At 39.6% G+C, this 12890-nt stretch overlaps 1 protein-coding gene across 5 annotated transcripts in view; it reads right to left on the reverse strand.

Annotated features, from left to right (window-relative positions):
• Positions 1–12890, reverse strand: part of Zasp66 (PDZ_signaling and DUF4749 domain-containing protein Zasp66) — a 115343-nt gene that overhangs the window by 41157 nt on the left and 61296 nt on the right. For all 5 annotated transcript variants that reach the window (XM_065224688.1, XM_065224687.1, XM_065224690.1 and 2 more), the window contains 2 exons: positions 8229–8569; positions 7975–8158 (listed from right to left, as the gene is read on the reverse strand). In XM_065224688.1, the coding sequence (XP_065080760.1) occupies positions 7975–8158; positions 8229–8569 (525 nt within the window). The remainder of the gene's footprint in view (positions 1–7974; positions 8159–8228; positions 8570–12890) is intronic.

Raw genomic sequence — 12890 nt, forward strand, 5'->3', positions numbered from 1 at the left:
TTGTTGACGATGTCTTCAGCGTAGTTAAACGGGAAGCCCTTCCACAAACTTTAAATGAGATCAACAGAATTCACAAGGATATCAAATTCACTCACGAGGTAGAAAAAGATGGGAAACTCGCATTTCTCGATATTCTAGTCATCAGAGAATCGTCATCTTCTTCGTTGGATACGAAATTTACAGGAAACCAACAAGCACCAAAAGAGTTATCTATACTTCCAACCATTCGTTCCAGCAGAAAATGGCCGCCTTGTCACCACATGATTCATCGGATGCAGACTCTTCCACTCAGTGATACAGGAAAGGTTAAGGAATAACAGTACATCTTTGAAACAGCGAGACTCAACGGATACAATTAGACCACAATCCAGGCAATCATTGATAAAAAAGCGAGAATTCTACAAAGGAGATTATTTACAACCCTCACCGCAGCACCTGAACCCTGTAAACGAGTGTCCGTTCCATTTGACCATGATATTACTTGTAAGCTAAGACCACAGTTAAAACAATTCGGATTAGATTTAGTTTTCACCAGTACACATAACCAGTTGAAATCATTGTTAGGATCCACTAAAGACCCAGTTAATGTTTTAGGTAAAGCAGGTACATAAAATAAGCTGTACTCATTGTAACAAAGTATACGTAGGACAAACCAAGAGAACTTTAGCAACTAGATTTAAAGAACATATATCGGAGGTTAATAAAGCCAAAAAGCAAGAGGAAGAAGGCCTAACATAAGGTTTCAAATCAAAGGTTGCAGAACACATCTTCACAGAGGACCACCAACTATCGACGGAGGACATCACGATTTTACGAACCGTATCTACACCATGGAAACTGGATGTTGCAGAGAGCCTCGAGATCTACAAACTCTACAGAGATCTAAGAAACGAACACACATGGCTTTTTAAGCTACTACCTAGGACACATCAACGAGTAAGCAGCAGAGTACCTGCTCCTACAGGAAATTAGATTTAACCCTCTGTTACTCGCGCTGTTGTACTTTGTACAACACACGTGAGTTTTCCATTGCCATTTTGTTGCTGAGTTACCAATCTATCTGAAACCAACGAGTATTCCTCAAAAAACATCTTCTTCTTCTTCTTCTTTTTCTTCGCATTTCAAGCTTATTGCATATCGCATATTAGCTTATTGCGTGCTCTCAACTTAGTGTTCTATATGCACTTCCACAGTTATTAATTGAGAGCTTTCGATGCCTGTACCATTTTTGCATTGGTATAATTGTGTGGCAAGTCCAATCATACTTCTATACCCAGGGAAGTCGAGAAATTTTCCAACCCGAAAAATTCCTAGACCGGCCCGGGAATCGAACCCAACCACCTCCAGCATGGTCTTGCTTTGTAGCTGTGCCTTTACCGACTGAGCTAAGGGAGGCCTAAAAAAACTTGTTTTGATCTAAACAAGCTAAACTTTGATTACAATAAACACCTAAAAATGCGGATAATAGGGAAAATGTATATGGAAACCGCGTAAACTGTGACCATACTACGTGGGATTTGACTTATTTGATTAAAACATGGAATATATCGAGATCCTGACCAGATAGAAAGTTACTGTCTCCGACAAATTTGTTCAGGAGATCATAGCCTTGTCGTTGGTGGACAGTAGTTCAGAATGTTCTCACTACGTAGCGCTAGTATTCATGTGAAATTCTTGCATGTGATATGTGTCGAGATCCTGACCAGATAGAAAGTTACTGTCTTTCAAGAGGTCAAAGCGTATTGCTTGGTGCTCAATAGTTCAGAATTTTCTAACTACGCGACGCTAGTATACACGTGAAATTCTCATATAAAATATCTCGAGCTCCCAACCAAATAGAAAGGTACTGTCTTCGGCATAGTTGGTCAGGAGATCAAGGTCTTTTCGCAGGTGGACAGTAGTTCAGAGTTTTCTCACTCCGCGGCGCTACTATACATGTGAAATTCTCGCATATAAAATATATCTAGATCCAGATAGAAAGTAAATGTATTCGGCATAGTTTTTAAGGCAGTTAAGATCTTTTTGTTGGGTTACAATAGTTCAGAATTTTCTCACTATGCGGCGCTCGTATATACATGCCTTTCTCGCATATTTAGCTTGAGATCTAGATCAGCTAGAAAGTTGATGTCTTCAGCAAAGTTGTTTAGGGGGTCAAGATTTTTTGGCTGGTAGACAGTAGTTAAGAATTTTCTCACCACGTGGTGCCCACCTCGGCAAAAAAATCTAAGTGTGTATGTACATCCAAAGTCATAAAGAAAAGGCCTGATAATATGAAATTATCATCTCTTTCATTATACCGCAATTCCTACGCTGCTAGGAGTGTGACGTCGAATTTATGGTTACATACACCTTATCCTAAATCTAAACGAGAATTATCTACTCAGTTCGTCTCAAATGTGTAATGTAATATAAAATGTATAAAATATATACACACGAGTTAGCCAGTCGAGTCATAGGACTATCTCAGTCGTGAGATTGTTTTACTCAGTTGTCTGGAGATCAAATATTTTTTTTCAGCACAGTTCTGAGAAAATCAATCATGATTCTTCAGAGTAAATTTTGAAAAATAGTGTAACTTTGGGTGAACCTTTGATATACAAAATTTGAAAATTATATTGAGCAATTTGCCTCTTCGTATTTCCATTCTAAATTTTCAAAATGTCATCATCAAAAAGTTTATGATCTTCTGAACAGCTTTTCCGAAGACAGTAACTTTCTATCTGGTCAGAATCTTGAAATATTAAATATGAGAATTTCACGTGTACACTAGCGCCGCGTAGCGAGAAAATTCTAAACAACTGTCCACCTGCGAAAAGGCCTGATCTCCTGAACAACTATGTCGAAGACAGTACCTTTCTATCTAGTTGGAAACTCGAGCTATAGTATATGCGAAAATTGCACGTATATACTAGCACCACGTAGTGAGAATTTTCTGAACTACTCTCCACCAGCAAAAAGGTTATGATCTCTAGAACAACTTTGCCCAAGACAGTAATTTTCTATCTGGTGAGGATCTCGAGATTTTCCATGTTGTAACCAATTAAGTCAAATCCCACGTAGTACGGACACCGTTTACGCGGATTCCATTCACATTTTCTCTATTATCTGCATTGTTTGGGGGTAAACTGTGATAAAAGTTTAGCTTGTTTAGTTAAAAACAAGTTTTTTAAGGAATACCCATTGGTTTCATATCGATTGGTAGCTCGGCTGCAAAATGGCAATGGAAAACTTACACTGTTGTACAAAGTACAACGCGCGAGTACTCGTGTTACAAAAGTTGGCGCGAGTAACGGAGGGTTAAGTTTACCTAGCTTCTTAGTGAAAATGTACCTGAGTTAATATTTAAAATTTTTCTTCAGTCGAGTATTAGTACAAGACACTGAAGAAGTCTGCACATTGTAGACGAAATACGCATATCTGTCAAGGATAAGCAAATAATGTAGTGGAATTAAATGGAAATTACGAATCCTTCTCTCTCTTTATACTTTATTACTTCTTCTTCTTCTTCTTCTTCTTCTTCTTCGCATTTCAAGCTTAATGCATATCGCATATTAGCTTATTGCGTGCTCTCAACTTAGTGTTCTAGATGCACTTCCACAGTTATTAATTGAGAGCTTTCGATGCCTGTACCATTTTTGCATTGGTATAATTGTGTGGCAAGTCCAATCATACTTCTATACCCAGGGAAGTCGAGAAATTTTCCAACCCGAAAAATTCCTAGACCGGACCGGGAATCGAACCCAGCCACCTCCAGCATGGTCTTGCTTTGTAGCTGCGCCTTTACCGACTGAGCTAAGGGAGTCCCTAGAAATTCTCATCGGCATTCCTTAAGTAAATTCTCCTTCAAAGGTTGCTTAAAATGATGTTCTGCTTAGAAGTTCTTTAGAATTGTCTTTAGTTTCAGATTTCCGTTCAGTTATTATCACAATTTTCATAGAATTTGTTTCAGATTTTCTTTAGAGTTCTTGTTAGAGTTTTCTTGGAATTGTGGTCTTGGAATGAAAAATTTAAATTCATTTTGGAGGTATCCTCAGAATTCTCTTCGCATTCTACTCAGAATTCTCTTCAGAGTTTCTTTGAAATTCTCAGAATTTCTTTTGAAATGATCCAGGACTTTGCCTCACAATTGTAATACAATAATAATTTTACTTCGTAACTCCCTCAATAATACATTTCAGAATTTCCTAGAAGTTCTTTTCACAATGCCCTTGGAATTACAAATATCAATTTCATCGATCAATTGGTCTCCGGTCCATGAGTTGATGGGTCGATAGGTAGGGTCCAGGTGTGGGATCTACCTCCCTGACGTTGGTAGCATTGGTACTCAGTACGGAAAACAAGATCGACGGAAAACAAATCAAAGGGGGTGACCCCGGCGTAGAGGTTAACATCCATATCTCTCACGCCAAAGTCACGAGCTCAAATCTCACCCCCGGACAAGTTAAGAATGTCCCAAGAGCGTTAAAGTGACTATAATAATAATGAAAAATAAAAATAAAATCTAGGAAAAAAAAATTTACAACTAGTTATCACGAAGAGGACTGATCATTTAAATATACTCATCAGTTGTCCTTATCTCGTCTCAAGGATTTGAGTGCTTTAAAATTTTGTGATTTTAATTTTTATTAATTTATCCTCCTATTAACACTTACCGCCCAATTTAAAAAATGTTTTTTATCCTTCCACTTTCAGGTACTTTGATCGATTCAACCAAGTTTTATATGGAAGCAATGTACGTACGTACCCCAATAAAATGTCAATACTCGTACAACTCATAGTGCGCTTCCATCAAAATTCAGCACATCTATCCAATGAGTTCGCCAAAATTTATGCAGCACCGTACCACACCATGCCGTAAGCTTTCATCACAATTTCCACACTACGTTTTCAGCGCGGTTACCCAACAGGTGGTCGTACAAGCTAGTAACAGACAGCAGTTTGACCAAGGTGCTTTGCTCAAATCTCGATTTTACCGTCGTTGTCGGTAGACCTTTCAAACTTTGTAACGAAATTCGAAGCACCGTTCTTTCAAAATGATTTTTCGCTCTCATGGCTCACTTCAAGGCGACTGCCAGAAATATTTCGTAAGAATTTTCCTAACGAGAAATCCTTATATACTTCATCCTACTACTCCTATAACCAACCGAAACAGCGAACGCGCAAGATGGTGGAAAAAAGCCACGCCAACCCCCTTTCAGTTACCGCGCGTAACTCAAAACTCGACAAATTTAATAAATCTTAACTTTGAAACAGCGCCGCAAGTGGATTTCCTAGGACTTCTTCATTCAGCTGGGAGCTTAAGCTTATATTGGAAAATAGTTGCGATGTTGGTTGGTGGTTGCGAGAAAAACGAACGAACTGGCGCTCGGCTGGGTGGTGGCGTCGTTCCAGTGAGATTGAGCTCCGGGTGGGAGAAAAGTCGTTCTCTTGTAGAAATAATATATTCGAATATAATTAGTTTTTACCCTGGGACGATAGGAAGGACCTTGGGGGAAGGGTTTCCCGCTTTCAAAGTTCAGCTTCTTCGTCGAATAAATATTGTTCCTTATATTTTCGAGCGTTAATCCCTGCACAGCGAAACGTGCTCCGTGATTCGAAAGGATTCTTTTCACCAACAGAGTTGTTCCGTCGTTCACCATCACACACCGCGCACTTTTAGAGGAATTTCTGGTATGCGACTCTATTTTCCAGAAGACGAAGCCAACGCCGAAGGCTTCCCGGTGTACGTGCGGCGGTGATGGTTGTTAATACTTTGAAGATGATGCTTTCCCCACTATACACAGCTTTCGCAGATTTTCAAATAATGGCAGCTGCTGCTGATGGTACAAAAGCCTACATTTTCGGCGTGAAGTGCTCCGCATACACAATATAGTGTGCGCTGCTTTCCACGGTGTGGAAAATAGATGGAAACTCTTCCTGGCACTTGTCGCATGGAAGTGCAATGAAGGAAACTTTGGCGACAATTTATTCGTGCATAAATTTACATCCTGTTGAGATTTGCTTTGCAAGAAAATTTCGATCCGCTAAAACTTTATACTTGATTATCGGAGACTGATTACATCTATGTTCATCAGCGCATCTTATTTTGTGATTTTCTGAGACCTTTTAGCCAAGCAAAATAAATTTCGTCAAGGTGGTACTTCCTGGCTCGCGTGATCTTTATGATAATGAAGATACTTGATGCTAACAATGTTCATCACTCGTGTGCTTTATGTACATTGTGGTTTCTACCTTCTCAATGGTATATCGCTCAAAGCTTCTTCTCAAAGTGCCTCTTCACCAAGGAAGGTTGACAACTCATCATCAGCACGCGCGCATCATTTCGGTCCCCTATCGCTTCGCTTTCCCAAATGATAAAGATGATTTTCTTCAAGAAGATGGTTTTCATGTACCTATAGGTACGGGTAGATAAAAAAGAAGATCTGCTTCCCTCGCTCTACCGTGTTTGTTGTATAGTCAGTAGGTTGATTTATCTCTGAACGTCCCCTCATCCGTTTAGTTCCGTGTTATTTTGCAGCTTCTTCCATTGTATCAACCCACTTCCTTGGTACGTGTGTCCTTAGGCGTGTGCTCATCCTGTACTATGTTTTACTGTTTGGCAGGGATGGGGAATTTGATTAGAAGGGTGAAGGAACCTGGGATAAGAAATTTAATTTATTCATGAAAGCATCTTCGCTGGCGCTTCAGCTAGCTCTATTTCCTAGCCTCACACTTGTTTTCATTTTACTCGGGGATGAAATTTGAATTCTTGTTTGAAAAAGCAAGCGAATAGAGCTGTCTTGGAACTTGTTACTCTCGTGGATTCTTTGCAGTATTTTTCCTGACGTCTGAAAAACATTATTCATTATTATATATTATGCATATTTTTCTGCAAAAGGCTGAGTAGGAAATGTATTCAAAGGTGACAGAAAATTTTGGCAATTCAGTTGCGAGTAATCAGAGAAGTTCATAATGAATTTCACGAAACTCTCAAATATAGGATCTAGAAAGCCTAAAAACGTCTCCACCAATTGCCCGCCCGTATAATTCTGGGGAACAATCCAACAAACCCTATTCTCACCGCACTTCAAACGGCGTCCCAACCCGCTGCTGTCACCCAAAGATGCTGCCACACGACGGCGACGACGCCGCAATAACGCCGTTCTGTGTATTCCCTTTGCAGCGATAAAAGGAAGGAAGTTGCCTAAGTACCTACCACCACCCACACCAAACCACCACCTTCGCCATACTTGGTGAGGAATATGCGCCCTGACTCGTCCACCTTCCCGACCAACGCTATGGAGTTGCTTTTCCAAGTAGGATGAGTAGATGGGCCAAAAAAGTAATTTCAAACTTTTCCCGGTAAGATTTTCTCGCGTGAAAAGCGAGAGAAAACTTATACGTAGAACAAAAGACATGAGCGTGTCGGGGATCGAGTGGCTTAGTGTGAGTGCGAGTGCGAAGGAGGAGTGGAGTTTTCCTCATTGAGTACGGTTGTGTAAGTGTTTTCACGCGGAACAGGATCCTGACAAAAACAAAAAATGGTTTACCGTTAGGTACGTTGATGAACAGCGAATGCGGAACTACCGCAGCGTAGGTTTATGGCTGCGGGCTCTCACATTTTAGGGGTGGAGTATCACAACAATATTTTTTTAGAACAACACACTTGTCGGCTCTGTTTGATCTGCTCCCGATACTCCGCTCACGCTTCTAAGATCCGGTTGTTTTATGGGATACACTCTTATTACTACCATACACACAAGCATTCATTTAAATTACTCAACACCATTTTCGATCAACTGGATCCAATTTCACGCCTCAACAACAATGGAATCGTCCTCAGATGATCGAATTTTACGTTCATGATGGTACCAATTTCCAGAATGATTCAATTTCCAAAATGTCATCTGAAGAAAATGGAACGGGGTTTTTCGCCACCACCATCAATAAAGCACGCTAAAGGTTGACTCAAGATGGCACACTTAGAACTCCTACCTGATTGGTTAGCGCCTCGTTGGCTTCGTCGTAATTTGTAGCCATTGGTGGATATGGCGTCTTTGGTAGCTGATAGGCACCACTAGCGTCCAGTTTTGGGAAGATCGTGTGTGGCAAGGTCTCCAGTGGATGCTCCAAAGCCGCAGCGTAGGCCTGTGGACCATGTGGCAGTGGCGATGAAACTCTACAAGTATAAGAGGCCGAATTATTAGCATTTCAAATGTCAAATGTGTTCCAATGTGTGTCAATCTCACCTTGGCAACATGCTGGATGGATCCGGTGGCGGGAAGTTATGGTGTTGCTGCGGCTTCTGCTGCTGTTGTTGTGGCACTGGGCTTGGCTGAGCGGCGTATGTCGGTGGAGCGGGGCTCATTGCCGGGCTGTATGCGGGAGCACCGTAGCCATTCGGTTCGTGTGCGCTCTGATGCAGAGCGACTTGGTCATCGCGTCGGATCGTAATTTTAATCTGATTGCCGGCATTGCGGAAGAAGTTCTGCGCATCGTTGTGGGTCAGATCGCGCCCATCGTACTGGTCAATTTTGGTAATGATATCGCCACGCAGAAGCTCCTTCTGTGCCGGGCTGTTTACTTGAACCTGGAAGAAAGGGAAAACGGAACGAAAAGGGGCACGTTAGTAAAATTGTATTTCGAAAGAAGAGGGTAAGTGCTGGACAGTTCAGGCGATACATTTCTCACACAACCTGTTTCGCTTTTTGGTACCTCCGAAAAAATGGGTTAGATAGTTCTTTGTCTGGTCGGTTGAGGAAAAGAACGTGCGACAGCTTTGGATACAATATTTTACGAAAGAAAATGTGTTTTGAACCAGTATTCTGTTTTGGGATAGATCCGGCTAAACATGATTTGGTTCCCACGAAGTATTGGAACGTTCAGTAGTTTTGGAGAGGCATTCTGTTAACCCGTTTTACAAGTCAGTTGTCAAGCTAATTTGCAAGGATGAAACTGTGGTGGTTTGTAATATGTGTGGAGTACTTTACTTGGAACAGGAAAATTAAAATATTTCGAACAAGGAGTTTGATTTGCCAATAAATGAGAGATCTGACTGTGTGTTACAATTGACGAGGCATCATGTTGCTGTGTAGTGTTCTCAATGTTCTGTGCAAAGTTATCCTAAATAGGATACAGGAACGATGCGTCTCTCCGGCGGCAGCAGGCAGGATTCCGTGCCGGAAGATCTTGTGTGAACTATATTGTCTCGCTCCGTATCACCCTGGAGCAGTTGAACGAATTCCACGAGGTCCTGTATTTAGTTTTCATTGACTACGAAAAAGCTTTCCATTGGCTCAATCACGAGAATCTGTGGGGCGCCCTGAGGCCCAAGGGAATCTCGGATAAAATCGTTATCCTCATCAATGCGCAGTATAAGGCTTTAACGTTGAGTCTTCCCGAGCAAAGTCTGAGATCAAGTTGAAAACTAAATTTGATGTTGTGATGGCGCTGATAATGATTACTGAGGTTGCTGTCGTTTTGATATTTTAACGGTTAAAATATCAAAATTGAGGCAAAACAAATTTTTCTGTGACATCACATTGAAAACTAATTTTGCTATCAGTGAGAGCAAACTGAAAACTCCATTTGATGTATATTTTTCCAGTTGATAACAAAACGAGTATAAATTTTGATGTTCTGCTAAGGTAATGAAAACAAAACTGAAACGTTTTTTTTTGAAAAGCAAATGTACAGCAAAATGAATACAAAATTTGTCAATCTCGTAAACTGAAATCGAATTAAAATCGTAAACTGAAATTATGATGATGAGAAGATCTAAGAAGGGAAGTTTACCGCCTCTCTCTTCTTCGTGAGTAAATTTGATGTCCTTGTGAACGTTACTTATGGCCTCCAAAATTTTTGATAAATCTTCCCTTTTGACAATGCTAAAAATGTCATCCATGTACCTATACCAACACTTGGACAACAAATTCCTATCTTCCAGAGTATTTTCTAGGTTAGCCATGAACAATTCACATAAAAATGAGAAAGCGGATTGCCCATAGGAGCACCTTTAGTTTGTTTATAAAAATTTCCTCTGAATATGAAATAATTTTCCTCCATACAAAGAAGAGTAAACTTGAAATATGACCGAACTTTGTTTTTCCAAGTACAATCCTCACGTTGCTTCAGAAGCCAGTCCTCTAAAAGGCTGATGGCTTCCTTTACTGGTACACTCGGAAAAAATGCTGTGACATCAAATGAAACCATGACTTCATCTTCCCGAATTTCTCCTGATGCCTGAAGTTGATTTTCGAATTCCTGTGTGCTAGTTAACTGAGCAAGTTGCAAAGGGGTTAGCCATATTTTGAAATTCCTTTACTAGCCATTTGGCCAAGCTTATGAGTGGGGGATCCTTCAGCCGAGATAACTTAGATAAGTGGATGTATTTACTAGTGAACAATTATCAAAAACTGAATAAATGAAACTAAAAGGGTGGTGTAGTGATAAGCGTGATTGCCTCTCACCCCAGCAGGCCTGGGTTCAATCCCAGTCGGCGCCGCCGAGATGTTCTGAGGCATAACATCTCTGATCACGCCTTCCTTCGGATCGGCCCCGGCGTACTGGTTAAGAACCATACCTCTCACGCCGAAGTCACACGAGTTCAATTCTCATCCCGGACATGTCACGAATGAGTGTTAAAGTGACTTTAAAATAAGGTTACTTCATACGTAAAGTTTACGATTTTCGGAATTGGTTGGAAATGCTATCTAACATGAAGTTTTATACCCTGGACAGACTATGGCTTATATCATGTAATATAGGCTGTCTTGCAATGAGCACTCATACATAGGATTTCCAGTGAAAACTAGATGTATGAGTGCTCATTGCAAGACAGCTTATATTACATGATATAAGCCATAGTCTGTCCAGGGTATTAGTGTGATAATAGTCAAACGCACACTTTTTTACCTAACTCGTACAACGTACGAGGAGATTTGAAGTTGACTGTTTTCGGCAACCAAAATTTAAACGATTCTTTAGTCTTTCAGCTTCAATATGATTACATTTTTACGAATAAGAAAAACTTTTAGGTCAGGTTTTTCTTCAAATGAAATATACGACTGATTTTCGAGTTGCCAATAATAGCATAATAGTTTAACACGCAGTTTAAATGGAAAGGATGCCGACGAAAAAAAAAGGCTGCCGACAATAGTCACACTCACCTGAGAAGTTTGGAGTGCTGCAAAATCGTTTTCAAAGAGTTTTAGACAATTCTGTCGATTGGAATGGATAGAATAGCAACCAGCAGATAAATGTAAACAAACAAACGCATGCTTAGATTGACGAGATTTCGTAAATTGTCCTCTCCTCAGATTTTGTCTCTCAGAATTCCATGAAACTTTGCATAATTGTTCGCTATGGTCGGTCAACACATCAAACTTGTGTGAGAATTGTTAACTCTAGCAGTTTTTGGCAATAGTGGTCTTCTAATGGACCTTACCTTAATTTTCACATTTTTTTTTCATTTTTTACAAAATTTATTTCGATACAAGGTAAGAAAATATATTTTGCAATTAAAACCGTGAAAATTTATTTCAAAATTGATTTAGGCAGGGCGGCCAGCGAACCGGGAAAACCGGGAATTTGACAAACCCGGGAAAAATCAATGAACCTTAAGGTGAATGTGACCTATTGAGTAAATAAAAATTTCAAAAATGGGTTTCTGTGAAACATCACTTCAGATTGGAAAAACATGCTGTCGTTATTTTGTGTGAAATAACAAAAGGAAAACATCGATTGAAATCAATCTGAAATCCCCTTAGAAAACCTTAATAGGGGAAATCCCAAGTAACATTGCTAGTTTTATCAAGGTTTTAAAGCGTTCTAAAAGTCCAATACATGGTCTTCAGAACCCTCATAAAAACAAAATTGTTACTTGGGATGTCTCTAATGTTGGCCTATGGATCTAAGATTGGGCCCATTGCTAAAAATCTGCTATTTATCAATTTTATCTAGATGAACGCGTTATTGATGATGATGATGATGATGATGATGGTCCCACCTCTTACCCCTACAAAGGTTTGAGCTGGACGATTTATCTTTAAGATAATTGAATATGACATTTTAACCAGGTTGGCAAACAAAATCGAACTGGTTTCAGTTACAGATATAGATTCCCTCTAAAGTTTACAGTTGCTTCACAGCGATATAAATGTGGAAAAGCTCAGGCGTCCACCTCTTAGTTCGCCTTTTTGTCCACCTAAAATATTCATAAGTATTACAAGCAATCAAGAGTTAATGAACAATCAACAAAGCATCCTATTACACTAGCAACCCCGCAATCTGATGCTATCATAATTTTCAGCAATGTTAGGAATGCTCACGAACCCCTAACATTTGCCAGAAAACTTACTACTAACTCAAGGTATCTTTCAAATAAGCTTCAAAATTGCATTTTTTTTATCAAATGTTAAATTCAGTCCTCTATATCCGTAATACGCGCGCGAGGCTCAAACCTTTGTAGACTACTTTTTTTTTTTTAATTAATCTACTATAAAATCAAATATTAAAAATCCATCATCACCCTCGTGGCGAACAGAAATAGTTTTTGCAGTGCTACAATAATTATTAAAAAGTCGTTATGACAGCTATCCATATAAAATAATCCGTTATAGATAACTTCGTCAAGATACATAATTTGTCAATTCATAAAAAAATCACTGGATAACTGTTCAAAAGACAGTTTTAACGTGTGAAATGCAGTGTCTTTTAAATTCTGTAAGTGTTGCTAAACGTTTGATATCCCAAGTAGCATTTCTTGTTTTATTGCACTCTATTAGTGGTTATTGAGATCAATTTCATAAAACCGCAAATAAAATCAATAGCTCCAGCACAACCTTTTGATAACCGCTATAAGATCGCCATACAGCTTAGTGGACCACTCTTGATAAGGTTTATAAAGCATA

Source organism: Ochlerotatus camptorhynchus, unplaced genomic scaffold (genome assembly GCF_037179485.1).
Source record: "Ochlerotatus camptorhynchus isolate MF236.1 unplaced genomic scaffold, CSIRO-AGI_Acam_v1.1 ptg000213l, whole genome shotgun sequence".
Lineage (NCBI taxonomy): Eukaryota > Metazoa > Arthropoda > Insecta > Diptera > Culicidae > Ochlerotatus > Ochlerotatus camptorhynchus.